General features: G+C 38.2%; 4 protein-coding genes across 18 annotated transcripts; 2 read left to right on the forward strand and 2 right to left on the reverse strand.

The window, feature by feature from the left end:
- Positions 1 to 3,620: 3,620 nt before the first annotated feature.
- Positions 3,621 to 8,573, reverse strand: LOC121809320 (probable protein S-acyltransferase 19). Of its 8 annotated transcripts, none has more exons than XM_042209885.1 (11): positions 8,358 to 8,573; positions 8,148 to 8,253; positions 7,876 to 8,034; positions 7,126 to 7,239; positions 6,140 to 6,550; positions 5,999 to 6,067; positions 5,828 to 5,899; positions 5,621 to 5,749; positions 5,449 to 5,529; positions 5,156 to 5,356; positions 3,621 to 5,045 (listed from the first exon to the last, which is right to left on the reverse strand). In XM_042209885.1, the coding sequence occupies exons 3-11, from the start codon at positions 7,918 to 7,920 to the stop codon at positions 3,963 to 3,965; spliced, it is 2,205 nt and encodes a 734-aa protein (XP_042065819.1). In that variant the 5' UTR covers positions 7,921 to 8,034; positions 8,148 to 8,253; positions 8,358 to 8,573; the 3' UTR covers positions 3,621 to 3,962. The 8 variants fall into 8 exon arrangements, with proteins under 8 accessions (XP_042065819.1, XP_042065820.1, XP_042065816.1 ...); XM_042209886.1 differs by having other exon boundaries at positions 7,876 to 8,045; XM_042209882.1 differs by having other exon boundaries at positions 8,135 to 8,253.
- Positions 8,574 to 11,415: 2,842 nt separating this feature from the next.
- On the forward strand, positions 11,416 to 16,607 carry LOC121808471 (protein FAR-RED IMPAIRED RESPONSE 1-like). 8 transcript variants are annotated; one of them, XM_042208983.1, is made up of 9 exons: positions 11,416 to 11,566; positions 11,961 to 14,117; positions 14,257 to 14,313; positions 14,436 to 14,504; positions 14,625 to 14,687; positions 14,771 to 14,839; positions 14,923 to 14,967; positions 15,063 to 15,096; positions 16,275 to 16,607. In XM_042208983.1, the coding sequence occupies exons 2-9, from the start codon at positions 12,006 to 12,008 to the stop codon at positions 16,511 to 16,513; spliced, it is 2,688 nt and encodes an 895-aa protein (XP_042064917.1). In that variant the 5' UTR covers positions 11,416 to 11,566; positions 11,961 to 12,005; the 3' UTR covers positions 16,514 to 16,607. The 8 variants fall into 8 exon arrangements, with proteins under 8 accessions (XP_042064917.1, XP_042064924.1, XP_042064919.1 ...); XM_042208990.1 differs by having other exon boundaries at positions 16,282 to 16,418; XM_042208985.1 differs by having other exon boundaries at positions 15,063 to 15,139; positions 16,282 to 16,416.
- Positions 16,608 to 17,662: 1,055 nt separating this feature from the next.
- On the reverse strand, positions 17,663 to 18,390 carry LOC121807507. Its single transcript, XM_042207748.1, has 2 exons — positions 17,995 to 18,390; positions 17,663 to 17,844 (listed from the first exon to the last, which is right to left on the reverse strand). The coding sequence occupies exons 1-2, from the start codon at positions 18,358 to 18,360 to the stop codon at positions 17,758 to 17,760; spliced, it is 453 nt and encodes a 150-aa protein (XP_042063682.1). The 5' UTR covers positions 18,361 to 18,390; the 3' UTR covers positions 17,663 to 17,757.
- A 2,327-nt stretch (positions 18,391 to 20,717) lies between these two features.
- Positions 20,718 to 21,678, forward strand: LOC121807891 (RCC1 domain-containing protein RUG3, mitochondrial-like). Its single transcript, XM_042208231.1, has one exon. The coding sequence runs from the start codon at positions 20,782 to 20,784 to the stop codon at positions 21,394 to 21,396; it is 615 nt and encodes a 204-aa protein (XP_042064165.1). The 5' UTR covers positions 20,718 to 20,781; the 3' UTR covers positions 21,397 to 21,678.
- The last annotated feature ends 3,823 nt before the right edge of the window (positions 21,679 to 25,501 follow it).

A 25,501-nucleotide genomic window follows, 5' to 3' on the forward strand; every position in this document is an offset into this window, starting at 1 on the left:
CCTTGCTATAGTAAATCTCTAAACGAGTCAAGGACTCAAGAAATTGCCATAATAAAATGTAGAGAAAATACATAAATAACAAAATCCTCAACCAAACCTGTTATCATTAACAATATGACATTAGAGTAAAGGCCAAAATTGGTCCTGAACATATAGCCATTTTACGATTTTGGTCCTAAACATTATCTTTTGGATTTTTTGGTCATGCACATATGGACATTTGATCATTTTGGTCCTCCGTCAATATTTCCGTTAAAAACTAACGGTCAACATTATCTTTTAGATTTTTTGGTCCTGCACATATGGACATTTGATCATTTTGGTCCTGCACATATGGAATTTTGATCATTTTGGTCCTCCGTCAACATTTTCGTTAAAAACTAACGGTCAACGGCTGATTTTTGACTAAAACAATGGGTTGGGTCGGGTCGTGTTTGGGTCGGGTTTGGGTTATACGTTAAGAAAAAAAATAATATTTTCTTAAAATCTAAGCATAATATTTTCGTTAAAATCTAAGCATAATATTCTTAAAAAATTAATTAATATTTTTTAATTAATAAAATTAAAGTATAGTATTTTTTAATTAATTTTTTCATGAATTTGAAGAAAATATTATGCTTAGATTTTATTAAAAATAATTTTTTAATTATTTAATTTTATTATATAGATTTAATATTAATATACTTTAATTTTATTATTTTGATTAAAAAATGATTATTTTAATTTGGTAATTTTTTATTTTATTGTGTAATATCATGTTTAAATCGTATAATAACATCATGTTTTAGTCGTTATAATATTTTTAATCAACAAAAATAACTAAAAATTAAAGTTTTATAATTTTTTAATTAATAAAAAATAATTATTTTTTTCTTAACGTGTAACCCAAACCCGACCCAAACACGACCCGACCCAACCCATTGTTTTAGTCAAAAATCGGCCGTTGACCGTTAGTTTTTAACGAAAATGTTGACGGAGGACCAAAATGATCAAAATTCCATATGTGCAGGACCAAAATGATCAAATATCCATATGTGCAGGACCAAAAAATCCAAAAGATAATGTTGACCGTTAGTTTTTAACGAAAATGTTGACGGGGGACCAAAATGATCAAATTTCCATATGTGCAGGACCAAAATGATCAAATGTCTATATGTGCAGGACCAAAAAATTCAAAAGATAATGTTTAGGACCAAAATCGTAAAATGGCTATATGTTCAGGACCAATTTTGGCATTTACTCATGACATTATGACCTTTTTATGTAGGTCAATATTTGAATTTGAACAAAGATAACTGCAAAGTCCAATCGGAGTAGATGCAATCTCATATAGGTTATAATTTATTTAGAGAATTAGAATAATAAAATTTGATGGGCTACTTACTATATAATTTCATAATCATACTTTTCCATTAAATGCATATATCTAATGAATCTTTTATTTCAGGAGATTACATAAATATACCAAGTGATGCAATCATGCTAATCTTCGAATCATATAATAAATGGAGTATGCTCTAGATAAGAGCATGGCATTTGTATGTGTCGAAAAAAGAACCTTTTTATACAACAAAAATTTCAAAAAATTGAATATTGATGTGAGACGTGGATTATACAGGAATTATTTTTTAATTTAATCTTTTTGGCCTAGTGCAGGTGGACTCTAGTTGCACAGCCTCTTAAAGGTGGTGGCGCCACCTTCTTAAGCAATTTCCGCCAACTGCTCCACCCCCACCTGCCCCTTTTGATTAATCCATATACTTCACATTTTTAATCTTGAACAAGTCAAAGTGGGCTTTAAATCTTGAACAGATGAAGTATTATAAAGGAAGAAATTTTGTAAATTTAAGTTAATTATTGTCTTAAGGTTACGTTGCTCTCTCTCTCGCTATCAACAGTTTATAAAATATTATAAGTGGAAAATGAATTTCATTTTATTAGAAAGATAGATTCATTATAAATAATTGAGACTAGTTTCTGTAAATAAAATAGAAAAACATGACTACAATAGAGGTGAATTTTTTTTTACTGTATTTATGATAATAAGACAAAATATTTTAAATTTCTATATGAATTACTACTAGTAGTATAGGAGTATTTACTATAGTCAAACTTGAATGGTTCACCTAGCTTCTGAGTTTATATATATTTCTACAAAATAGTGAGACTATGCATCCTCTCCTCGTCATCAAACCATTTCTCACACAATTAGGTCACACGCCATGAGCAATTACAACCAACCTCAAGGTACACATATATTGATATAAATTGTGTGTATATATATACTAGTATAATGTACATATATGATGTTAAATGATATGATTCGTGTTTATTGTCAGCACTCATGAAAGTATAATTCGTGGGTGAGATTGAATGATTGGGATTATGAATATTATAATACTAATAAATAACTTAATGTTGTAAGTACTAAGTATGTTTTATTACGCTAGACATATTATTTTATAGTACAATAATTTTTAAATCAGTATGATCAACTTTAGTAAATACTAGTATAAAATGAATTAGAAAGAAAATATCGTTACTACGTTAATCAATTTTATAAAGTAATTAATATTTAAAATAAAATAATTAATTATAAAGGAAAGTCATCTCACTATAGCCAATCAAGTCAATTTTATAAACTAATTAGTGTACTACATCATAGACATATGCTAGCAGTAAGGTGCTTTACACGTTACATAGCTAACTATTTAATTTGCTAACTCTATTAACTCATTAATGCAGTGTATAAAAAATTTCAACACATGATATTAATATAGTATATTGAAGTTCAACAAAATTATGTGTTGACATTTTTAATATACTGTTTTGATGAGTTAACAACTTAAATAATTAGCAATTGATTACACCCCAGTAGTAATATATATGTATGCAATAGTTGTCTTTTTTATCTTATACTACTACTTACTAAATACTTCATCTCATACTATCATTTTAAGATGTTTATCATTTATTTAACTAAGTATAATTAATAAATGAATTTAATACTACTAGCTTATATCACTCGTATTTGTTCACAAAAAAAATACTCCGTATAATAGTAATATTCCATAACCATTCTACTAACTTTCTACCTCAGTTCCATGTGTGCCGAAACAAATTGATAGTACATCTTTTCAGTAGGGAGTAATATTTTTTTTTTTAAAGCAAAAAAGCTAAAGCAAGATTCATTTTAATTTTGAATGCAAAAATAAGGAATAATATGTAAAAATACCCCATAAATTATTTAACTTTATATGCCCACAACCTAAAATTTTATAGTAGTAGCTTTTTATAACGAGGGAAGCTCATATTATTTATACAGATATTAATTGGTTGATGAGTACGAGTATGTTAAAAATTTTGTATACTTCACAAATAGTCTAAACTCCAAATTGGTTCATTTTAAAAATAATAATATTGAGAATTTAAAACTCTTACAGACTATAGTGGCTTATTAATAGTACTACATGAATTTCAAGCACTTATATTGACGTGTTCAAATTTTGAGAATTATAGTCCAAAATTATTATTTTTGGTTCGTTAATAACCTCAATTAATATAGTAAGTGTAACAGCTCCTTGTGTAAATATTCATCCCTGGATCTTAAATGCCACCGGTGGTTAAAATCTGATGATTAAATCAAACAATACACACAAAGCTAAAGCATCATCAACAGCCAGGAATGTATGCAAATCTACGCTGGCCGGCCGGATGAACCGGCTGTGGCCGGGTCTCAGTCGAGTATATTGATACAACGAAGCAACAAAAATGGTAAATAACCAAAGCCTGTGGTGAGAAGAAACCACTGGAACCTAGCCGCAGCGTAGCTTTCGTGTGAGGGAAAGGTTCCGATGGGGGCACGAATACAGCCCCCATCGAGGGGTTTCTTCTAGTCTGCAGCTCGTAGGCATATGTGGGAACGAATGGCCGCGTTAGGGTTTCTTTGGTAGAACGAGATACTAGAAACTCGATCCCGATGGAGGGTTGAGCTCAAAATCCCCAGGAATGAAAATCGGGAGCTGGTTCGAGACGGCATCCCTCTTGAATCTTGAATCTCGAGGCAAGTTGATGGGCAGCTTATCCTGTCCATCTTTTGAGCTCGAGCCCCCTTCACCTCTCAGCCCGTCTCTGATCGGAGCACTGAGAAGTGGGCCGCCAAAGAAGATGGATTCTCCCGTGTACGTCAGCTTCTCCGACTGGTGGATTGCCGGCTTAGCTAGGGGCGGTGGAGGCTCTCGAACGGGGGCAGACAGGCGCTTATCTTGATTGCTTGTTGCTGAAGTAGTGTTTGGTAGAGCAGACGGTAAAGATGGTCTTTTTCGGGCATCTGCTGTTGATAACGGAACAGAGACGTACCTCCCGGCTTCCTGATCCCAAACAACAGACATTCTTTTCACATCTCGAATGAAGGAAACTGCCGGAGCAGTCAGAGCAGTCGGAGCAGAGAGCAGGAGGGTATCGGGACCGCTATGCCTCTGCATAATCTTTTCGTCGAAACCTGAGGAGTTAGGGAAGACTGGGTTGTTTCTAGCAGGAATAGCCGCCGCTCTAGGGGCCAGCGGCTGATCTGAGATGAGAGGGTTCAGACTGCGAGGTTGTGGAAGAGGGCTCAACGAGACGGATTCATGAACATGACCCGGACTGCTGAAACTGCTCATGCTTTGAGTCCCGGTCTCATACTCATCTCGGCTGCCTTGACTCGGAGCGAACGAGTGCCTCCGAGGTGACAGTCTGAGATCGTTCCGCGCATCTTTGTTTCCTCCGGTGTCGGTGCTCATGCTACTTTTGATACTGCCATTCTCGCTCGAACTTATCTCGGAATCAGGCAAACGACGACCATCAAGAGGACGTAATACAGATGATGATGCCCTTGCTTTGGCAGCCGCTTTCATTGCGTCGCTCGAGTCTAGTTTAGCAAGCTTCCACGCACTGATCCGAACTCCCTTTTTCGGCCCCTTATTTCCCTTCTCACCCAATCCGTTAGCATCCGGATCAACCGTAGACGGGATCATACCAGGTCCTAATTGCGGTGCAACTTCTTCCTGATATGCATAATTCGGATCAGAAATAGTCTTCAAACACGGCATGGGTAGAAGAAGATGAGGACGACCCTTATAATCAAGAAAGTCGCTCAATTAACGTAGAAGTGTACCTGATAGTCAACAAAAACTCGAGGAGGCGTGCACCAAGCACCCTTATATTGCAGCCCCAGTGAACTTCCGCCGCTGAAACCAGTCGTTGCAGATCCAGATGGAGAATATAAAATATCCGGGAGCTCCTCGTCGACTGATGCTCCTGGAGGCACTTCGCTCATGGCCCTCATTGCCACGACATACTCGTAAGTCGTAATGCCCTGTCGCAATCAAGAAACCGATTAATCACTAGACGCATCCAATGGAGATATATTGAGGAAGAAAACGAGACTGCATAGAGGTGAGATTCAACCTTTCGTATTAGGATCATGTGGAAAAAGAAAAGTTCGCCCAAGGGCACACATGCCAGCAAGGACACGGCTGAACATAAAGCCTGCAAACGAAAAAACCCAACAAGATAAGAAAGACTCCACTTTATAATCACGTATTCAATTATTCAAACAATATATTCATGAAGGTGTTACCACAACAGTCGCAAATGGGGCACGGGAGAAACCATTTCCTAGCCGATCAACTATTTGAGCCTCCATATAATGCTTATTGGTGAAGCAACGAACTAGAACGCCAATGCCCACTCCAGCTTCAACAACAAGCTGGAGAAACAGACAGGACAAGAGATCAGTCGTCCCGAACATTTAGGGTCACTAACTCTATAATTCCTTGAGCCTTACCCAAACTAAACTGATGCCCATAAGTGAGATAAATGTGGCGTAATTCTTCCGCCCTACGCAGTTATTGAGCCACTGCAAAGCATTACACAATGATGTCAGCTCCTAAACACACTAAATTTATATGAATCTTCCTAATCAGAAAGAGACAATGCGCGAAAGCAGTGGATGTACCCGGCAATGATGATCGAATCCATCCACACACTTGTCACAACTTCGACAGTGCTTGCTGAATTTCCGAACCTAAAAAGAAGTATGCGGTCAGTGAGAAATAATACTAATAACATATAGAAATCTCGGAAACGAATAATCTACCTCAGCGTTGCACAGCGTGCAAAACAAAGCATCTTCGCCTGTACCTTCCAGCTCAGCTGTTTCATCCTGTTTGCGGCAATCTTCAAGAACAAAGATTGCACAGAGAAATCCGCCGAAAAAATGGCAGAGAGGACTCCTCCTCGGAGGTACAGCTTGAGTGTTGGATTTCACAGACTCGACCGAACCCTTCTTGCTAGAGTTAGCTCCAGCAAAGGAACTTCTTGAGGGCGAAGATGCACATGAATGAGTTCCATTACTACCTTCATCGTATTTCCTTCTCAGACCATGCGCAATCGATTCACGCTTTTCCCTTGCCTCGTTCATTAGCTCAGGGTCGAATTTATACATAATGCCGGGGTCTGCCGGGTTTATTGCAGTAGATCGAACATAAAGAATAAACACCAATATTGCCTGCACACAAAGAAAACCTTGATACAATCAGTCTTTTTTCAGTAAAAATAATTTATTATTATAGGTTGAAAATTGCCTTTTCCACTTCAGAATATACAACTTCTTGAAATCGGAATCTCTATTTTATTTTCATGAATAATGGCTGCCCACAACCCACGCAAAAACCAAGACTTTCCTTCACATTATGATAATTAAAACAAGAGACCTTCACTGCATTCCAAAGTTCAACTTTGGAATAACACACTTCCTACATATTTCCATCGTAAGAGGCTCAAATAGCACCACTCATGTTCTTTTGCCACTGCCTTTCAAAAAAATGAACCCCTTTTAATGGCTAAAGTCACTAAGTGGAGGGTTCTCTTTGTACTAATTGACAATATGCTACCTACAATTAGCTACTTCTTTTTGCTCATTCTTTCAAAATCATGAATTCCATATTTGAGACATACTCCATGCCCGAGCTTTTTAACTTTTAAGTTTGTGTGGATCAATATTACTGCTGTCTAATCAGTGCCCATAGATTGTAAAGGTTGGTGCAAAAACATATTACTGTGTGTCTGCATATAAAGACATACCACTGGGGAATAGACACCCATTAGCACGTACTCCCATATTCGGCCTCCAAGAAACGGGGCAAAGAAAGCATAAAATGCCACCACTAACAAGCAAAACACTGTAATAGCAACAACCTGCGAAAAGACATATATTAAAGGCACGGTCAATGGGCTCACATCTTGAATAAGAATATTTGAAAAGCAACATTAATACAGAAAGCTAAACTCATATCCTATTATGATGAGATCTAATCGCATAACCTATAATGATGAGATGGAAGGCTTGAAGTAGCGAATAATCCAAATGTTGCTCAGATTCCTCACAATTTAATTAAACAGACCACTCGTTGCTACAATATAGCGAGATACTAATAATCATTCCTTCAACCACACTTAGAAATTACTCTCTAGCAAAACATACAAGCCAATACTAAAGCATCACCATTCTCATCAAACACAGCCAAATCCACAAAATGTGATTGCACTGGCCACTAAACTTCGAAGCTAGTGACCTTGCTCTCTTACAAACTAAAATGATGTACACAAACTTGCCAAAATATTACAGCTTAACCAATTCAAGAAATGCAAGTACAGAGATCATAACAAACCCTAACCCCAAAAAATTCCAGTTCATAACACCACCATTAAATTAGTTGTAAAATTGGCCAATACCAAACAAATCAGTATCCAAAGCATGAGCACATAAGATTAAAGAATCCAAAATCATAACAAAAAAAACTTGAAAAAAGGAAAATGAGCTAGAACAAAAACCTGAAAGGTGTGTGCAGGCAACTGCCACCCATGTTTTCTCACCATCACTTCCTCACCTCACCACAACAGCTGCTCTCACCCTTTCACCTCAACCCCCAAATTGCACGCACTCCAGCGTCAACTGTGTGTCAAGGTTCCAACTTCACCCCTCCCCACACCCTGAAAATCAACTTTACCCAAATGGGGTCAGCTAAAACACCTAAACTCAAGAAGCGGAAAACAAATGCAGCAAAAACAAAAAAGAAAACCCCCAAATTACCCTCTCATTTCACCTTAGCCGCAGCTGTTCTCCTTTTTCCTTCGACCCCCAAATTGCACGCACTCCAGTCTCCAGGGTCAACTGTGTGTCAAGATTCCAACTTTACCCATCCCCACACCCTGAAATTCAACTTAACCCAAAAGGTTCAGCTAAAACACCCAAATCTAAGAAGAGGAAAAAAAATGCAGCAAAAAAAGAATGCCCAGAGAGAAACCCTTTTCACCTTTTCTCCCAATCAGAATATTCTACACAGGAATTGCACAACTGTACAAGACAAAAGTTACAAAACCACTGGAATTGGTTAAAGCTTTGTCCGTTTCCAGTGAGTTGCTGCAAGAAAAATTTAAGTAGAAACGGACAAAGGGGCGGCGAGGAGAAGTTGAAGGCCGAGTGACTATGTGTTGTGTGTGTTTATTGGAGTCTAGGAAATGAAGTTGGTAAAGTGCAATAAAAACATTTTCCTTACATACATTCTTGATAAAAGGAAATGAGATTTTAATGTTGTCTTGTTGGTTAGGCCCCACCATAATTAATTAGCAGTATTACTACTACTTTTTTTTTTTGAGCTTTTAATATTTTTTATGGGAGTTACCTCAAAAAATATCATGGGAAATATTAATTAAGTGTATATTTTCATTTTCTCATATGTTATGCTTATAAATGTACTTATGAATGGCATTATTCTCAATCTCAATCTCACCGGTCACGTCAAATTCTTAATGGTTGCTATAGTTAATGATGAATCTTAATAGGGAATCTCATGATAAATGTCAATGTGTAAATTATTATATACTCTGTATTGAATAAAACAAAAATACAAGCTGTGTTCAAATAAGGGATATGGTGATCGGTTAACTCTCTTCGTGTCAAATTAATCAGCATATGAAAATTGAAATTATACAACATATAAATCTACAGCTTAGATACAAAATCGAACAATATATATAAATGGAACATTAAAAATTGGAGAAATTATGTATGAAAATTAAGATTTCGTAATAGACAATATATAAGAGGGTGTTGAAATGCATGCTTATAGATTTAGTAAACCTAAACCCCTTTTCTTTTAAATTTTGCACTCAATAACAAAATTACAAAAGAAATAGAACCCACATTGCATATGATTAAATAATCACTTTATGTTTCGCTTAGAATCTAAAAAATTCTAAAACTGTGTAAAAAAGTAACATTTAACGAATTCGTCAGTGTATTAGTAGTATGATTTTAGCAACCGCATTTGCATGCAAATTTGGTCGAATCTCCCTTAATCAAAATTATAAATGTTTGAGAAAAATAAATTTAATAAAATGAATCAAATTGATTTTAAATGACTGCATTGATATGGAGTACTAACAAGTTATTTTAGATTTTACCGGTAACTGAATTTTAAAAAAATTATTTAATTTTATAAAGTAAATGTGAAAATGAGTAAAACATGAGCTTCACTTTTATATTAATTTATAATTTATAATAGAACGTGAGTGTATTGATTTAATTGATGGTAAATCTATTTATCTAAAATGGAAAAAAGCAAATGAGAATTTAAATCACAGACATCTCGAAATGGCAAAATGAGAGTATAAATAGTGTTACTGGAGTGTGAGGCCACCTGCAACGTGTCTCGCGGGTGGCTCATATCTCATCCCGCCGAGACGAGACGGCAGCGAGACGCGTTGCAGCGCCCCGTCTCGTCCCGGTCTCGCCGAGACACCCGTCCCACCGAGACACCTCGCGGACTGTCTCGCCACGCGCTTGCGCGACATAGCGCGCTCCGGCGCCATGCGTGACGTCCACTCGCCGGCCCGCGAGTAGGCTTCGTCACGATGACGCAATAAATCATTTTCTAAAAAAAAAACGAATTTAATTAAATAATAATAATAATAAAACGAAAACAGTAATATTGCCGTTTTTCGACCGTTTTCTTTTTTTTTATTATTTTTACTCTATAAATACTCATATTTCATCATCATTTCACAAACAAATACACATCAAATCCTCCAAATCATCTCCATTTCCTATTCAATTTTCATCTAACCTCTCATCACAAAATGTCCGGCGACGGAAACTCTGGCGGTGGCGGCTCCGGCGGGTTTGACATCAACGCGTTTGGCGACTGGAGGCATGTACAACGTGTTGGGTGGTTCCGGTTCCGATTCGTCTACCCCGGGCACCCAGGGCTCGTCGACGCCGGGGGGTACCAACCACCCCATTTTGATGTGGATGCATACGCTCGTCCCTCCGCACCGAGGTATTCGCAGTGATTTTCCCAAATTCGAGAGGATTATCCAGATGAACCCCATCCGGAAGGAGGACGAGTCGGTGGAAGCTCCACGAATTTAATTTATTTTGCCACGAATTTAATTATGTATTTTTTTAAGGATTTTAAGTTGTATTCTTATTTTATTTAATGAAGTGTGTTTTTTATTAATTGAATTTGTTGGAAAAATAAAAAATGAAATTGAATGAATAGTAAGTTAAGAGATGGTTAAGAGACGAATAAGAGATGGATGGTTGCAGGTTCTGTCTCTTAGTTAAGAGATGGAGTGAAAAGTACAGTGAGGCCTATGAATAGTTAAGGGATGAGACGGTTAAGAGACGGCGTTGCGGATGGCCTGAGCTCCATATCATTAGTAGTATAGTGTAATGATATAAGTTGTAAATAAAATTATGTGTATGAGCATTGTGTGTTGTTTAACTATTTAAAATTATAAGGTACCTTTCACAGATGGATTAATAATGAAATACTCACCCCGTCCCTAAAGAATATGCACTTTGGGTTCAACACGAATTTTAATGCTAAATTGGGAAACTAAGAGAGGGGAAAAGTAATTAAAGTATTGTTAGTAAAGAATAGGTCTCACCTCGTTAGAGTGAAAATAGTTTTAAAAATTTGAAAGTGCATATTATTATAGGACGAACAAAAAAGTAAATAGTGCATATTCTTATAGGACGAAGGGAGTAGTTCATAGTACTTTTATACAGAGGGAGGATAATATTCCATCCGTCCATAATAAATAGACCCATCTGTTGTAGACGGCACAGTTTTTAGTGAGCAATTGATAAAGTAAAACAGACGGAGAAAAATTAGATAACGTAAGAGAGATTGAGATACAGAGGGGCTAAAATATTTGAGAATTTTTTCATGTTTAGAAATGAGAATATTTTTATGGATATCTCAAAATAACAAAATTAGACTATTTTTTGGTTGATAAAGGGAGTAATAAAAATGAATGAATTATTATTATTATTATTATGAGGAAGAGGCTACTGTAGAGGGAGAAAATAAAAGTAAATTTCCCAAATTTCAGTATATAGTTATCGTAGAACCCTTTTTCTATCTGAATCCAATTAGCTAGCTGAAAAACCCTGATCAACTTAAACGACGGATCCAAGGCGCTGCTAGAAACGATTGTGAATTCTCGACGTATATCGGTAAGACAATGTTTGTGAATTAATTATTAATACACTTCGTTTCTGTTTGTAGTTTTTGCTGATTTTCTGGAATTTTTCACATATGTTGTTTTTATTTTTGCCCCATTTATCTTCGAGTACTCGAGAAATGAGAATTTTTAGGGCTGTGCTGATTGATAGATTGTAATCCATGAGGTTAATCTTTGATTTTTTTGTCGTTAGCAATTAGAAATTTAGAGGCCATTTTTTTTGCAGAATTCCGATTTGTATCGTGTTTATGGGTATGATGTCATAATTAGCTTCCGTTTTTGTGTAATTTTCCCGTGAGCAGTGAGGAAGATCCGGTGTTTTGCTTTCTTCGAGTGTTCCATATTCTGTATTTTGCTGTTTATAATTGAGTTTCTCGTGTTCACAGTTTAATCAATGATAGAAGCAGTAGTTTGGAGAAACTGTAGATGCTATGGTGGATTTTGAGGACAATGTGGAAGGTGGAGAACAAAGTATTGCGTCAAATGTAGTCGACATTGTAGATGCTGCAAAGAGTCGGGAGGGCCAGGTAAGCAGTTCGTCTAGAAGAGATGCTGGGGGGATTGAAGGTGACACCTTTGAACCACATGATGGCATTGAGTTCGACTCCCATGAGGCTGCCTATTCGTTTTATCAGGAATATGCAAAGTCTATGGGTTTCACCACCTCGATCAAAAACAGCCGCCGCTCAAAGAAAACAAAAGAATTCATTGATGCTAAATTTGCATGTTCAAGATATGGAGTCACACCAGAATCAGAGAGTGGTGTCAGCAGAAGGCCGAGTGTTAAGAAGACAGATTGTAAAGCCAGTATGCATGTGAAGAAGAAACGGGATGGTAAGTGGTATATTCATGAGTTTGTAAAGGAACACAATCATGAGCTTTTGCCTGCCTTAGCATATCATTTTCGTATCCATAGGAATGTGAAGTTAGCTGAGAAGAGTAACATAGACATTCTGTATGCGGTTAGTGAGAGGACGAGGAAGATGTATGTTGAGATGTCGAGACAAGCTATAGTGAGTCAAAATTGTTGCCTCACCAAGAATGAGTTTGATCACCAGTTTGACAGAGGTAGGTTCTTGGCCCTAGAAGAGGGAGATGCTCAAGTTGTCTTAGAATATTTCGTGCAAATCCAGAAGGAGAATCCTTGTTTCTTTTATGCAATCGACTTGAACGAAGATCAGCGAGTGAGGAACTTGTTCTGGGTCGATGCAAAAAGCAGGAAAGACTATGCCACCTTCAATGATGTTGTGTTCTTCGATACTAGTTACACAGAAAGCAGCGAGAAGATGCCTATTGCTCTGTTCCTTGGGGTGAACCATCATTTCCAGCCTATGATGCTTGGATGTGCATTGCTAGCTGATGAAACCAAACCAACATTTGTTTGGTTAATAAAGACATGGCTCAGAGCGATGGGTGGCCAATCTCCGAAAGTTATAATCAGTGATCAAGATAAACAATTGAAATCAGCAATTGAAGAAGTTATGCCATATTCGCGCCATTGCTTTGCTTTATGGCATATTTTGGAAAGGGTCCCCGAAACCCTTGCCCACGTGCTAAAAAAGCACGAGAATTTCATGAAAAAGTTCAACAAGTGCATTTTCAAGTCATTGACAGATGAAGAGTTTGACATGAGGTGGTGGAAGATGGTCAGTCGATTTGAGCTACAAGAAAATGAATGGATTCATTCAATCTATGTGGACCGTAAAAAGTGGGTTCCTTCATTCATGAGGGATACATTTCTGGCTGGGATGTCCCCACATCAGCGATCGGATAGTGTGAATTCCTATTTTGACAAATACATTCATAAGAAGATCAATTTGAAAGAGTTTGTGAGACAATACGGGGCAATAATTCAGAACCAGTACGAAGATGAAGACATGGCAGACTTCGAAACCTGGCACAAACAGCCGGCACTGAAGTCGCCTTCACCTTGGGAAAAACAGATGTCGGCAATCTATACCCATGCAATATTTCGGAGATTCCAGATAGAGGTCTTGGGCGTTGTAGGATGCCATCCCAAGAAGGAAAAGGAATACGGAGGCAACACCACTTTTAGGGTTGATGATTGCGAGAAAAATGAGAATTTTGTAGTTACATGGAATGAAGCAAAGGTAGAGGTTTCTTGCTCGTGCCTAATGTTTGAATACAAAGGTTTTCTTTGTCGGCATGCAATGATTGTCCTCCAAATATGTGGTCTTTCCAGGATCCCGTCTCAATATATCCTGAAGAGGTGGACGAAAGACGCAAAAAACAAGCAAATGTTGGTTGAAGGAACTGAAAGAATCCGAAATAGGATACAGAGGTATAACGATCTATGCAAGCGTGCTATTGGATTGGGAGAAGAAGGTTCCTTGAGTGAGGAGAATTACAACATTGCTTGCCGCGCTCTAGTTGAAGCTCTGAAAAGCTGCGTAAATATAAACAACGAAAACCCTGCAGAATGCAGTAGTAACACCGGTGGACTTCGTTTTACTGAAGAAGAGGACCTGCTGCTCCCACCTGCCAAAACAATTAGGAAAAATAACACAAGCAAGAAAAGAAAGGTAAATACTTGTTACATCCGTTGAATTTCATTTCGTTTTAAATGCCTCCTTGCATTGCACAAAATCTTGTATGTGGTTTTCTGGAATAACTATTACCAAACCTGACTTTGACTTTTGCTGTTGAAACTTTTTACCCCAGACGCAGCCAGAGCCAGAAGCAGTTGCAATTGATACTCAAGACGGTTTGCAGCGAATGGTGAGCTATAAAGTTTGCAGTGTATCAAAGTGATAAAATTTAGTTGAATTTTCGACATGCCCTGAGAGTAATTATATACTACTATTTGATATGATATCATATGTTCTTGTTTTAAATTATAGGAACCTCTAAGCTCCGAGGGAATCCCTTTAAATGGATACTATGGATCTCAACAACATGTGCATGGACTGGTACGCTTTTATGCCATTGCCGTGGAAAGTTTCGTTTCTATGATGGAGTATTGTACTAAATATATGATTTTTGTGGGATGACAGTATTATCTATAAATATGACTCTTTCTTGTAATCCAGTTAAATCTGATGGAGCCACCAAATGACACATTCTACGTAGGTCAACAGACTATGCAGGGACTTGTAGGTTCACTGTCTTGCTCGTTATACATATACGTCCCAGAGTGAGTCAATGTAACATATACGATTTTGTGATTCGATTTTAGGGACAATTGCATTCCCTTGCTTCTAGCCATGATAGTTTCTATGGTGCTCAACAAAGCATGCCTGCAATGGTACTATGCTTTCATTGCCATGTCTTACAACCTCTTAACACGGCTACTTAGAAGAGTAATTATCTTGTGCTGTTTCTTTTCAGGGGCACTTGGATTTTAGACAACCGACATACACTTATGGCATTCAGGTAACTTGCAACACCGATATACTGAAAAACATACTAATCACTTCACGAAATACTTTCACATTTTATAACTCGATTTTTGCAACGTGCATATTCAGGATGAGCAAAGTATTAGACCAGCACAGCTGCCTGGTACGGCTAGACATGCTTGAGAATGTTCTACATTTATGACGAGGTTTCTCCTTTTTGAACTTGCTGTTGCAATTATGTATATACAGTATAATTTAGCAACTCAAAAAATCTCCACAACTAACCTCCTAAGCAACCACAGCTTATGTTTGTTGCAAGTTATTAGGTAAAAAACTGTGAGTTGGAGATTTGTGATCAGTATTTCATCTTACGTTTCTCTTCGGTGTGTTTTCTCTTAGAAAGTTGTTAGAAAATCCTGCTAGATAAACAACATGGAGTAGCTCTTCTGAGAGAGAAGCCATGAGTAGAGCCTTGAATAGTCAGCCTTTTGCAATTTGGTTAATTTAGATATATGATTGGAACACTTGATGAATTAAATTCATAAGGCCGAGGCATTGCCCATCATCATTTCATCAATCAATCTCTTGTAAGCATAACTAGATTCACCTTCAACCAGTGTTGTGAAAATCGCGCTCGGGGCGATCAAAGCGAGACTGTAATCGCCCCGATGCGGCGGGGTCGTGCGAGATCCGTGGAGTGACGGTGGGGCGCGCCTGGGTCGTCTGGGTCGCCGGCGGATCCATATAGTTAAATTAGGTGGAAAAGAATTCTTACAGAACAGCCAGCGGGAGAGGGAAGAGGACGCCGGCGGATCCGGCGACCGGCGTTAGACAGTCGGGATGGGCGTTTTCGCCAAGAGGGAGAAGAGAGATCTAGGATTATTTTTTCCCCAAATTGAAAAGAATGAAATGAAAAGAGAGAGATAGAGACCGATGAGGTGAGGAAGTGTAGTGTTGGGCCTTTCTCTTTTATCTGTTTTTGGGTCTCTTAAAATTAAAGGTGTGGACCAAGTTTAATTTTAATGTTGGGCTGATGACTAATTTTAAAAGGAACTTAGGCCTAGAACCTTTAAAGAAAGAATGGACTAAATGGTTTTCAAGGATGGGCCTGCTGTGCCTATATACTCGTGGGCTCTCCTAAGTCGTTCGTATAATTGATGTTAAGTAATGGTTCGCTAATTAATTCTGCGATGACAAATAAACCTCGGATTTATTTTATTGCTTGAATAAATTACACGAAAAATAATACTCTCAAAGTTAATGAAATGATATCTTAATCTTCCACACTAAATTAAATCTATTGAGTGATATTGATGAAAGTAACGAATGGTTACTTGGTAGGATGCAGGATGAGGATAATGATCTTGATGATTTGGTGTTTGATGATGATGATCTTCGTTGGATGGACGTTGGTAGAGCTTCTGGAGCGTCGGAAGCAGTGTACCATACTAGAGGTAGCACAAGCACAAGAGAACAAGCCTCAAGCTCTATGCGTGCTTATACTCTTGTGGATAATGAAGATGATAGTGAAAATATTAATTTGGTTGTATCCGATGAAGGAGAAGAGGACTTACCTCTGAGTGATGATGATATTATTTAGTTAATTATTTTATGTTTTGCAACTTTTTTTGGAACTTTGATGATTTTTTATAATAAAATTCAGTTATTTAGTTATGTTATGTTGTTTAAAAATTTATATTTTTCGTCTAATCATCTTTTTTTAATATGGAGTAATAATGTATGTAGATTTATTTGATGTGATAAAACATTCAAGCAACAAACTTATAAAAGAGACACAAATATAATCATCATTCGGCTATTCTGGCGCCCCGATTCGTGGGTCTCTCGCCCCGTTGCCCCGCGACCCGGGGTCCCCCCTCATCGCCCAGGGGCGCCCCGCGACTCTAACAACACTGCCTTCAACACAGTCATTCTAATATCTAACCAACTCCACTGTCATTTTCTTTTCTTTTTTTGGAAAAATAATCATGTTTCAACGCCTCATCTATTTTCAGATATCCTACTTTAGTGCATGTAATACTAATAAATTAAATCACGTCGTTAACAATTTCTATCACGCCATTAGGTTTATGATAACTACGTCTTGATCAGCACTTAGCCACGTTTTTAATTTTTTTTTTTGACGCATTTATTTCTGGTGTGCTGTGGAAGTCGAATAATAGCGTAAAATTATTAACAATATTTATATATAGTGTGAATGCTGGTATGTAATTTTGCAGTATAAATGTTAAATACCTTTAGAAGAGAGACAATTCATGCACGGACGAGAAAATTAGAAAATTCAAATTCATACAGATCCATCTATTTTTCTCCATGATAATTAATTTATAATAATTTTTATTATTATATTGTATAAGTAGTGTGGTATAAATCATCATCTTTAATTTTATAAAAAATAAATATCGCAACGGTCACTTTTGAGTTACATACTTGAGGCAAGAGTCCAAGATAATTGTTTGCAGTCATTTACTTTGTGCATGGTAATTAATTTTTGCCTCAAATCCAACGGCCTAATCCAAATTCCAATGTCAGTCAATATCTTATTCAATCTTCAACACATGTAAACAGAACACACTGTATTTCAGTTATTGTTTTTTCAACTTTCAAATTGCATCTACAACAAATGGCCAAAATCAAATACTTAAATTTGAAACTAGATTAAATAAAATATTCGTAATGCATTGTAATCGAATGCTCACGATAAAACATATCACAGTTTAAAATAATAATAATACTACCAAAAAATACAACTGAAAGAAAAAATGATCTGAGTAAGATCAAGATTCAAGAATAACATAATAAATTATGAATGATCGAAATCTAAATTCGAATTTTTCTTCATTCTCTTCTTAAAATGATGAGCTGCACCCTTCATCACTTTAGCCAATCCCTACACACAAAAAAATATCACCATCCCCTTAATTATAAAAATCATAGTATTATAACTTAGTAAGCCTACAATTTAACAAATAAAATTGAAACTTTCATATTATAAACTTTTACTACAATCTATAAGGTACAAACAAACGAGAAGTTGTACCGTGGGACTAGCTGAGGGGTGGCGCCACCGGAGAAAACCTGAAGACCTCCGCCTCCGCCTCTTCATCTTGGTGCATCTGCTTACATTGTTAAGCACAGCATCGGTGAACTTCCTCTTAATTTTCCCAGCAATTTTCTTGGTGTTTTCAAGCATGCCCACTTCTTCATAAGCGAGCTTTCTTGAAACGCCGCCGCTGCCGCCTGCGCGGGGGAGGAGAGGGGACCAAATGGAGCTCTGGGCGTAGTTGAAGTCGAAGGCGGAGTTGTCGGGGAACTTGTAGAGGAGGTCATTCGACATGGAAAATTCGAGATACTCCACTACCATTAAGAGTGGCGGCGGAGCGCCGTCGCAGGAGATCAGAGGCATCGGAGTTTCGAGGTGAAAAATAGTGATGGGTTTTTTAGTTGTCAAGAAAGAACACAGAAATGTTGTCTTAAATTATATCGGTTGAAGTAGCCGTTAGAGGTTTTGGACTATTGTGGCAGAATATGTACATTACATTCGTATTAAATATTGTCCACACCAAATGTTTTTCTGTGAGAATACTAATAGTTGATCCCAAAAATATGGCATTGTCTCGTGATTTGGATCCACTATTCTTACTAATATTTTTGAATTGATCGTGTATGGTGATTAATATCTATGGTTTGGTGAAATTGTTTCACTAGTAATTAATTTGATTTTACTTAAAGATAGTAAGTAAGAAAAGTTAGACTGAACCCAGAACCAATACGCAGTCCAAAAATCATAGATTCGGCCACCAAACCTAATCAACACTAAGGAATCACGAAGTACTCTCAAATAGTATATACTCCACTTGTTAGGATTCATGTCGTCATCTAATGATATACTACAACGAAAATTATGAACATGAAACAAATCTATATTCACCATTAATATTGCAAGTTGAGCGTTTAATCAAACATATAGTTATACGTTTGGGTTACTTGATTCTAGTGTTTGATCAAATCTACACTTGAATGAATATTTTAGTGTTGCTAATTTTATCCATTTATAATGTAATTTTAAAGATAAATCATTGAATCGAACAAAAAAATTAATTAATTGTTTTTATTATCTTAAACATCAAATATATACACTCATTATATTCACACAAAACTAAATACTATTCCGATTTCTAATAACATTGTTGATACTAATTTTGTTAGCAAAAGAAGGCCTTAACATAAAACTTGACTCCGACAAAAAATTACTAAAATTACCATACAACTTTTATTTGGATGCTCAAGTACCAATCGAATCAATTGATTAGTGATTACAATGAAAAAATATACCCTCCAAATTTAAAATAAGTAAGTATTCATTTGTTTTAAATTTTAATGTACATCTAATTTTGTGAGAGAGACGAGAAAATGGTACGTGAAAATTTGTGACAAATAATACCCTAATCGAATTCAAACGGTCAAACATACCAAAAATTAATACTACTATACAACCGACAGAAAAATTGATCTGAGTTAGATGAAGATTCAAGAATCCATCAAGAAATTATGAACAATTGAAACACAAATTCGATTTTTTCATGTGCATCACTTTAGCCGGAGAAACCCTGAGTCGGTGAATTTCCTATTGATTTTTCCAGCAATTTTCTTGGTGTTTTTAAGCAACCCCACTTCTTCTTCTTCTTCTTCAAAAGTGAGCTTTCTTGAAACGCCGGCGCCGCAGTGTGGGGGGAGCAGAGGGGACCAGATGGAGCTCTGGGCGTAGTTGAAAATTTCCAAGGCGGAGTTGTCGGAGTCGTTCGACTTGGAAGGGCCGAGATACTCCACAACCGTAAAGAGTGGCAGCGGAGCGCCGCCGCAGGTGATCACAGGCATCGGAAGTGGCGGAGATGAAAATTTGTGATTAGGCGGTTTTTACTTGTCGAGAAAGAGTAGAGCAATTGAATTTGGAAGAGACACTAGCCATTATTTATAGGGTTTGGACCGCTGGCGTTGAAAGACCAGACCAATGTCCAAAATAATTTTTAATACCTCTCTCTCCCAAATATTGACACACTCAATCCGACCTGAGTTTTAAAAAATGTAATGGAAAGTGAATTGAAAGAGTTAGTGGAGTGTGAGTCATATTTTTATATATTAGTTTTATAATAAAATGTGAGTAGGAATGAATTAGTGAAATATGGTGTCCACTATAAAAATTGTAAAAATGAAATGAAATAAACTTTAGAGAACGGACGAAAATGGAAAAATGAAACAAACTTTTACATAGATAAGTAGTGGAGTACTAATTTTTGCTCACTCTCATTTTTCTTTTATTTATTCAACAAAATTAGTACTCCGTAACACCTACATCCCTAATTAATTTATTTTCAATATTAATCATCAGTCATGCATGTCCACTTTATATTTTTTAAATAATTACGTATAATACTAAGTATGGACTTCAATAATGTACAGTAGGAGTACTATATAAAATATGTAAATACATCATATAATATCTATAAAATTAATTTGAAAATTCTACTCTTAATTTAAAAAATCTACTTTATAAATGTTTTTACTTCCTCTGCGAATAGAGTTTCGGTTCATTTTTTAAAAATACACGAGTAAAACTCATATATCATTAATATTTTCATTTATTTTTCCTAACATTTGCTTAAACTCGTACCACCACGTCAGAAACAAATAAAACTTCTACTCGAATATGGTAAATATTTGGTAGTAGTTTATATTTGATTAAATAAATAAGTTGATGATTTTATGTATATCGGGGGTTTACCGCTTAAAACTATCCACCTCAACTCCCAGATCTGCCGCCCCAGCTATGGCCGTCCGCCGCCGTATCATTACGTCCATCTCGTCTTCCACCTTCAGTTGCAATTGGTCGCGCTGCATATCCTCTTCCGCCACAAATTCGCCTCCTCTTATATACGATTACTCCAATAATTCCTCAACCACCGCCGCCGCCGATCAATCTGTCACCCTCCAGCTCCTCTCATGGGGTCGCGGCGCCTCTGGCCAGCTCGGTGGTGGAATCGAGGAAACCAGGATATATCCGGCGCCCCTATGCACCATCATTGCCCCACCTAATTTCTCCCTATCTCGCTCAATACCCGGCCGTCTCCCCCAGCTCAGTGATGGCGAGCCGCCATTGGAGGTCGGGATTTCTTGCGGGTTGTTCCATTCGGGTCTGCTGGTGGACGGAAAGCTGTGGATTTGGGGGAAAGGTGATGGCGGCAGGCTTGGATTCGGCCATGAAACCTCGGTTTTTGTTCCTGCACGGAACCCTAATGTGGAATCTGATGTGAGAAGCATTGCTCTCGGCGGCCTCCATTCCGTCGCGCTCGATGTCCTTGGCCGCGTATTTACTTGGTCAGTGCATATTTTACTGTTGGGTCGTGATACCGCCGATCTCACACACGCACGAACGAGGAAATAAAGCACGCAAACGATATAACGTGGTTCGGTGATAATCCACCTACGTCCACGGAGAAGATGACCGGAATCTTATTGACGAACTCTTTACAATTACAACGAACTCACACTCACACTCTACCGCTCACAACTGCTTGCTATCTTGAGATTTAATCTCTCTGAGTGTGTGTATATGGTGTAATTCTGCTCTCTCACTACTGAGCTCTATCGAGCTATTTATACAAGATGCAATCAAGAAATAAAATCCAACTAACTCTATTTCCCAAAGTTAGTTATAACCGCTGCTCGGCTAAAACCGAACTGCCATTCTTGGTTAGCAACCGAACTGCATTTCTCGGCTATCAACCGAACTGCCTTTCTCGGCTATCAACCGAACTGCCTTTCTCGGCTAGCTCAAAGCCGAGCTTTATTTCTTGATCTCTTCTCGGAGCTGCCGAGGCTCCACCACTCGATCACAACCGGACTCAAAGCCGAGCTTCATTTCCGAGCTCAGAAGCCGAGCTCCAGTAGTTTGCATGGACACACTTTCACAAATCTCCACCTTGTCCTTGCAAAACTCCATCAATATCTGGATTCCCTTCTCAATCCTTGTTACAAGCTTCAACACTCCACAATCTCAACCAACTTCAAACAATGTTTGAATTTCGAAGTTGGCAGAGATTTTGTCAACATGTCTGATGCATTTTCTTCGGTAGGAACTTTCACCACATTGATCTTTCCACTTTGAATCTCATCTCTGATGAAGTGTCTCCTCACATCTATATGCTTCGACCTCTCATGGAACATTTGATGTTTTGCTAAACATATAGCCGAGTTGCTGTCACAGTTAATCTTCACTGCTCCCAGCTTCATTCCTAGATCTTGTAGTATCCCTTGCAGCCATTTTCCTTCCTTTGCAGCCTCTGTTAGCGCAATATACTCAGCCTCGGTCGTAGACAATGCAACCACAGACTGTAGATTTGATTTCCAACTCACTGCTGTGCCAAATAACGTGAATATGTAGCCACTTTGGGATTTTCTGTTGTCCAAGTTGGCAGCATAATCCGAATCACAAAATCCCTCAAGAACTTCATCCTTTTCAGACCAGGCTCCACCACCAAACTTCAAACCAATCATTACAGATCCCTTTAGATACTTCAAGATCCATTTCAGCGCGGCCCAGTGCTCTCTGCCCGGGTCAGCCATGTACCTACTGGCCACGCTTATAGCATGAGCAACATCCGGCCTTGTACAAATCATCAAGTACATCACACTGCCCACTATATTCGCATAGGGTATCAGACTCATTTCCCTTCTAGCTTCATCTGTCTTTGGCTCTTGTTCTTTGCTAAGTTTGAAATGGCCTGCCAATGGAGTGGAGACTAACCTTGCATCCTTCACTTGATACTTTTCTATCACCTTCCTGATGTAATCAGCTTGAACCAACCTCAGCTCCCTTTTTCCTCTGTCTCTGATGATATCCATCCCTAGGATCCGCTTTGCCTCCCCAAGGTCTTTCATTTCAAACTTCTGCTTCAGTTCCTTCTTGACAATCTGCAGCTCATTCTTGCTAGATCCAGCCAACAGGATGTCATCTACATACAGCAATAAGTAGGCAACTATCAGATCTCCCTTTCTCTTGATATATACACAGCTATCAAAGTTTGATCTCTCAAAATCCATCAGCTCCATCTGCTCATGGAATTTCTTGTTCCACTGCCTACTACTTTGCTTGAGGCCATATAGGCTCTTTTTCAGCAAGCAAACTTTCTTCTCCTCTCCAGGTTTCTCAAAGCCTTTAGGCTGCATCATGTAGATTGTTTCCTCTAGATCTCCATGTAAAAAGGCTGTCTTCACATCGAGTTGATGCAGCTCCCAGTTAAAATGAGCAGTCATGGCCAACAAGATCCGAATGGAAGTATGTTTCACCACTGGAGAGAACACCTCTGTGTAATCAATTCCCTCCACTTGTGTGAACCCCCTAGCAACCAGCCTTGCCTTAAAACGTATGCTTTCAACCTCCCCCACCTCTACCTTCTTTTTGAACAACCATTTGCAACTGATCAGTTTCTGTATCCCTGGATCAATCACCAAAACCCAAGTTCCATTTTTCAATAGGGACTCAATTTCTTCTTCCATGGCCTTGATCCATTTCTGACTTTCCTTGCAACTCATGGCTTCTTCATAGGTCGAGGGCTCTGAAAACATGAGTACTTCTGCTACACATAGAGCAAAGAAGCTCATATCATAATCTGAAAACCTACTAGGCAAGCCTGCATTCCTCCTCGGATTCCTTCTAATTTCCTGACTTGCAGCAGCTTGCTCCATTGGTGGATCATGATCACTCACATCCTGAGCTGGTTGAGGATTAAGTACTCCACCTTCTTCTTGATTTTCTGTAATATCAGCATCCTCATCTGTACCTGTCCCACCAGATCCTTCACCAAACTCAAAGCTCTGCATACTAGAGCTGCTGCCACCATCAGAGGCTCTTCCATTTTTCTTGAATGGCATTTCTTCTTCATTGAATATTACATCTCTGCTCACTATAACATTCTGACCTTCTCCATCCAAGTTCCACAATCTGTATCCCTTCACACCATCTTGGTATCCTAACATTGCACATTTCTTGGCTCTTGGTTCTAATTTATTCTGCCTTATATGTGCATAAGCTGCACATCCAAAAATCTTCAATGCAGAATAATCTCCCAAGCTCCCATACCATCTCTGATCTGGGGTCTCATCAGAGATTGCTGAAGAAGGACACTTATTGATGAGAGCAGCTGCAGTAGAAACGGCCTCTGCCCAAAACTTCTTTGGCATTCCAGAATAAAATAGCATACATCTCACTTTCTCTAGCAATGTCCTATTCATTCTCTCTGCCAACCCGTTTTGTTGGGGGTTTCTTGGCACTGTCCTATGTCTCCTTATTCCCTTCTCCTTACAGAAGCTATCAAATTCAGTAGACAGAAACTCCATGCCATTATCAGTCCTAAGATATTTCAGCACTGACCCTTTCTCATTCTCATATCTAGCATGCCATTCTCTAAACTTCTCAAATGCTTGGGACTTCTCTTTCAGGATATATATCCATACTTTTCTTGAATAATCATCTATGATGGAGATGAAATACTTACCTCCACCTATGGATTCAGTTGGAGATGGCCCCCAAAGGTCACTGTGGGCATACACAAAGGGTGCGGTTGAAGTGTGCTTCCCACCAGTGAATGGCAGCTTCTTCGCCTTTCCAAGAATGCAAGATTCACACTTACTCAGTTTCTCTGATGTACCTAACTTCATCACACCACGTTTTGCCAGCTGCCTGATGCCCTTTTCACCCACATGTCCCAGCCTAGCATGCCAAATATTAAGATTCTCTGACTGAGCAACATTCACTGCATCAACCACTGTCTCTCCCAGCAAGTAGTACAAGCTATTCTTTCTTTGGGCCTCCATAATGATTCTGGAACCCTTTGTTACTCTGAGAATCCCATTACTGGAATCAAACTTGTACCCCTTTGATTCTAACAATCCAAGAGAGATCAAGTTTCTCTTGATCTGTGGTATAAACCTGACCTCTGTGAGAGTCTTGACACTTCCACCCTTCATTCTGAGCTTGATCTCCCCAATGCCCTTGACATCACACGTCTGATCATTCCCCAGCATCACTGATCCTCTCCATGCTGACAATTCTTGAAACCAGGATTTGTGAGAGCATATATGGAAGGAGCAGCCCGAGTCCATAATCCAGCACTCTTCAATCTTTGCTCCTGAGTGTATATTCAAGGCCTCGTTGGCCTCCACCTCTTGAGCTAGATCAGCAGTCTCCAGGTTGCCAGCCATCTCTTGCCCTTGCTTCCTTCTCCAAGCATTGCAAGATTTCTTTAAATGGCCCGGTTTCTTGCAATAATAGCAGCTCCTGGTCTCCTTCTCTCCCTCAGCCCTCTCCTTCTTTGGTTTCTTTTTCTTGAAGCCTTTCTTGTTCTGACTTTTCTTCAGATACAAACTTTCAGCTACTGGATCATTTTTCCTTGAAGAAGTTGGATGATCAATCCTCTGTGATTCTTTCAATTTTAGGGCAGAATGAATCTCCTCATAGGTAACCTTGGACTCTCTTCCAAGTAGCACCG

The sequence above is a fragment of the Salvia splendens genome, chromosome 6 (assembly GCF_004379255.2).
Source record: "Salvia splendens isolate huo1 chromosome 6, SspV2, whole genome shotgun sequence".
Lineage (NCBI taxonomy): Eukaryota > Viridiplantae > Streptophyta > Magnoliopsida > Lamiales > Lamiaceae > Salvia > Salvia splendens.

Bases quoted from the DNA above. Each gene is read 5' to 3' on its own strand.
- LOC121809320 (XM_042209885.1), bottom strand. From the start codon at position 7,920: ATGGTGAGAAAACATGGGTGGCAGTTGCCTGCACACACCTTTCAG. The intron at 6,551-7,125 runs GTATGTCTTTAT...CTTTGTGTGCAG, and splicing joins TGGGTGTCTATTCCCCAGTG to GCAATATTGGTGTTTATTCT. The intron at 5,750-5,827 runs GTAAGGCTCAAG...CTGTTTCTCCAG, and splicing joins TGGGCATCAGTTTAGTTTGG to CTTGTTGTTGAAGCTGGAGT.
- LOC121808471 (XM_042208983.1), top strand. From the start codon at position 12,006: ATGGTGGATTTTGAGGACAATGTGGAAGGTGGAGAACAAAGTATTGCG. The intron at 14,505-14,624 runs GTACGCTTTTAT...CTTGTAATCCAG, and splicing joins AACAACATGTGCATGGACTG to TTAAATCTGATGGAGCCACC. The intron at 14,968-15,062 runs GTAACTTGCAAC...GTGCATATTCAG, and splicing joins CATACACTTATGGCATTCAG to GATGAGCAAAGTATTAGACC.
- LOC121807507 (XM_042207748.1), bottom strand. From the start codon at position 18,360: ATGCCTCTGATCTCCTGCGACGGCGCTCCGCCGCCACTCTTAATGGTA. The intron at 17,845-17,994 runs GTACAACTTCTC...TTTTGTGTGTAG, and splicing joins ACCCCTCAGCTAGTCCCACG to GGATTGGCTAAAGTGATGAA.
- LOC121807891 (XM_042208231.1), top strand. From the start codon at position 20,782: ATGGCCGTCCGCCGCCGTATCATTACGTCCATCTCGTCTTCCACCTTC.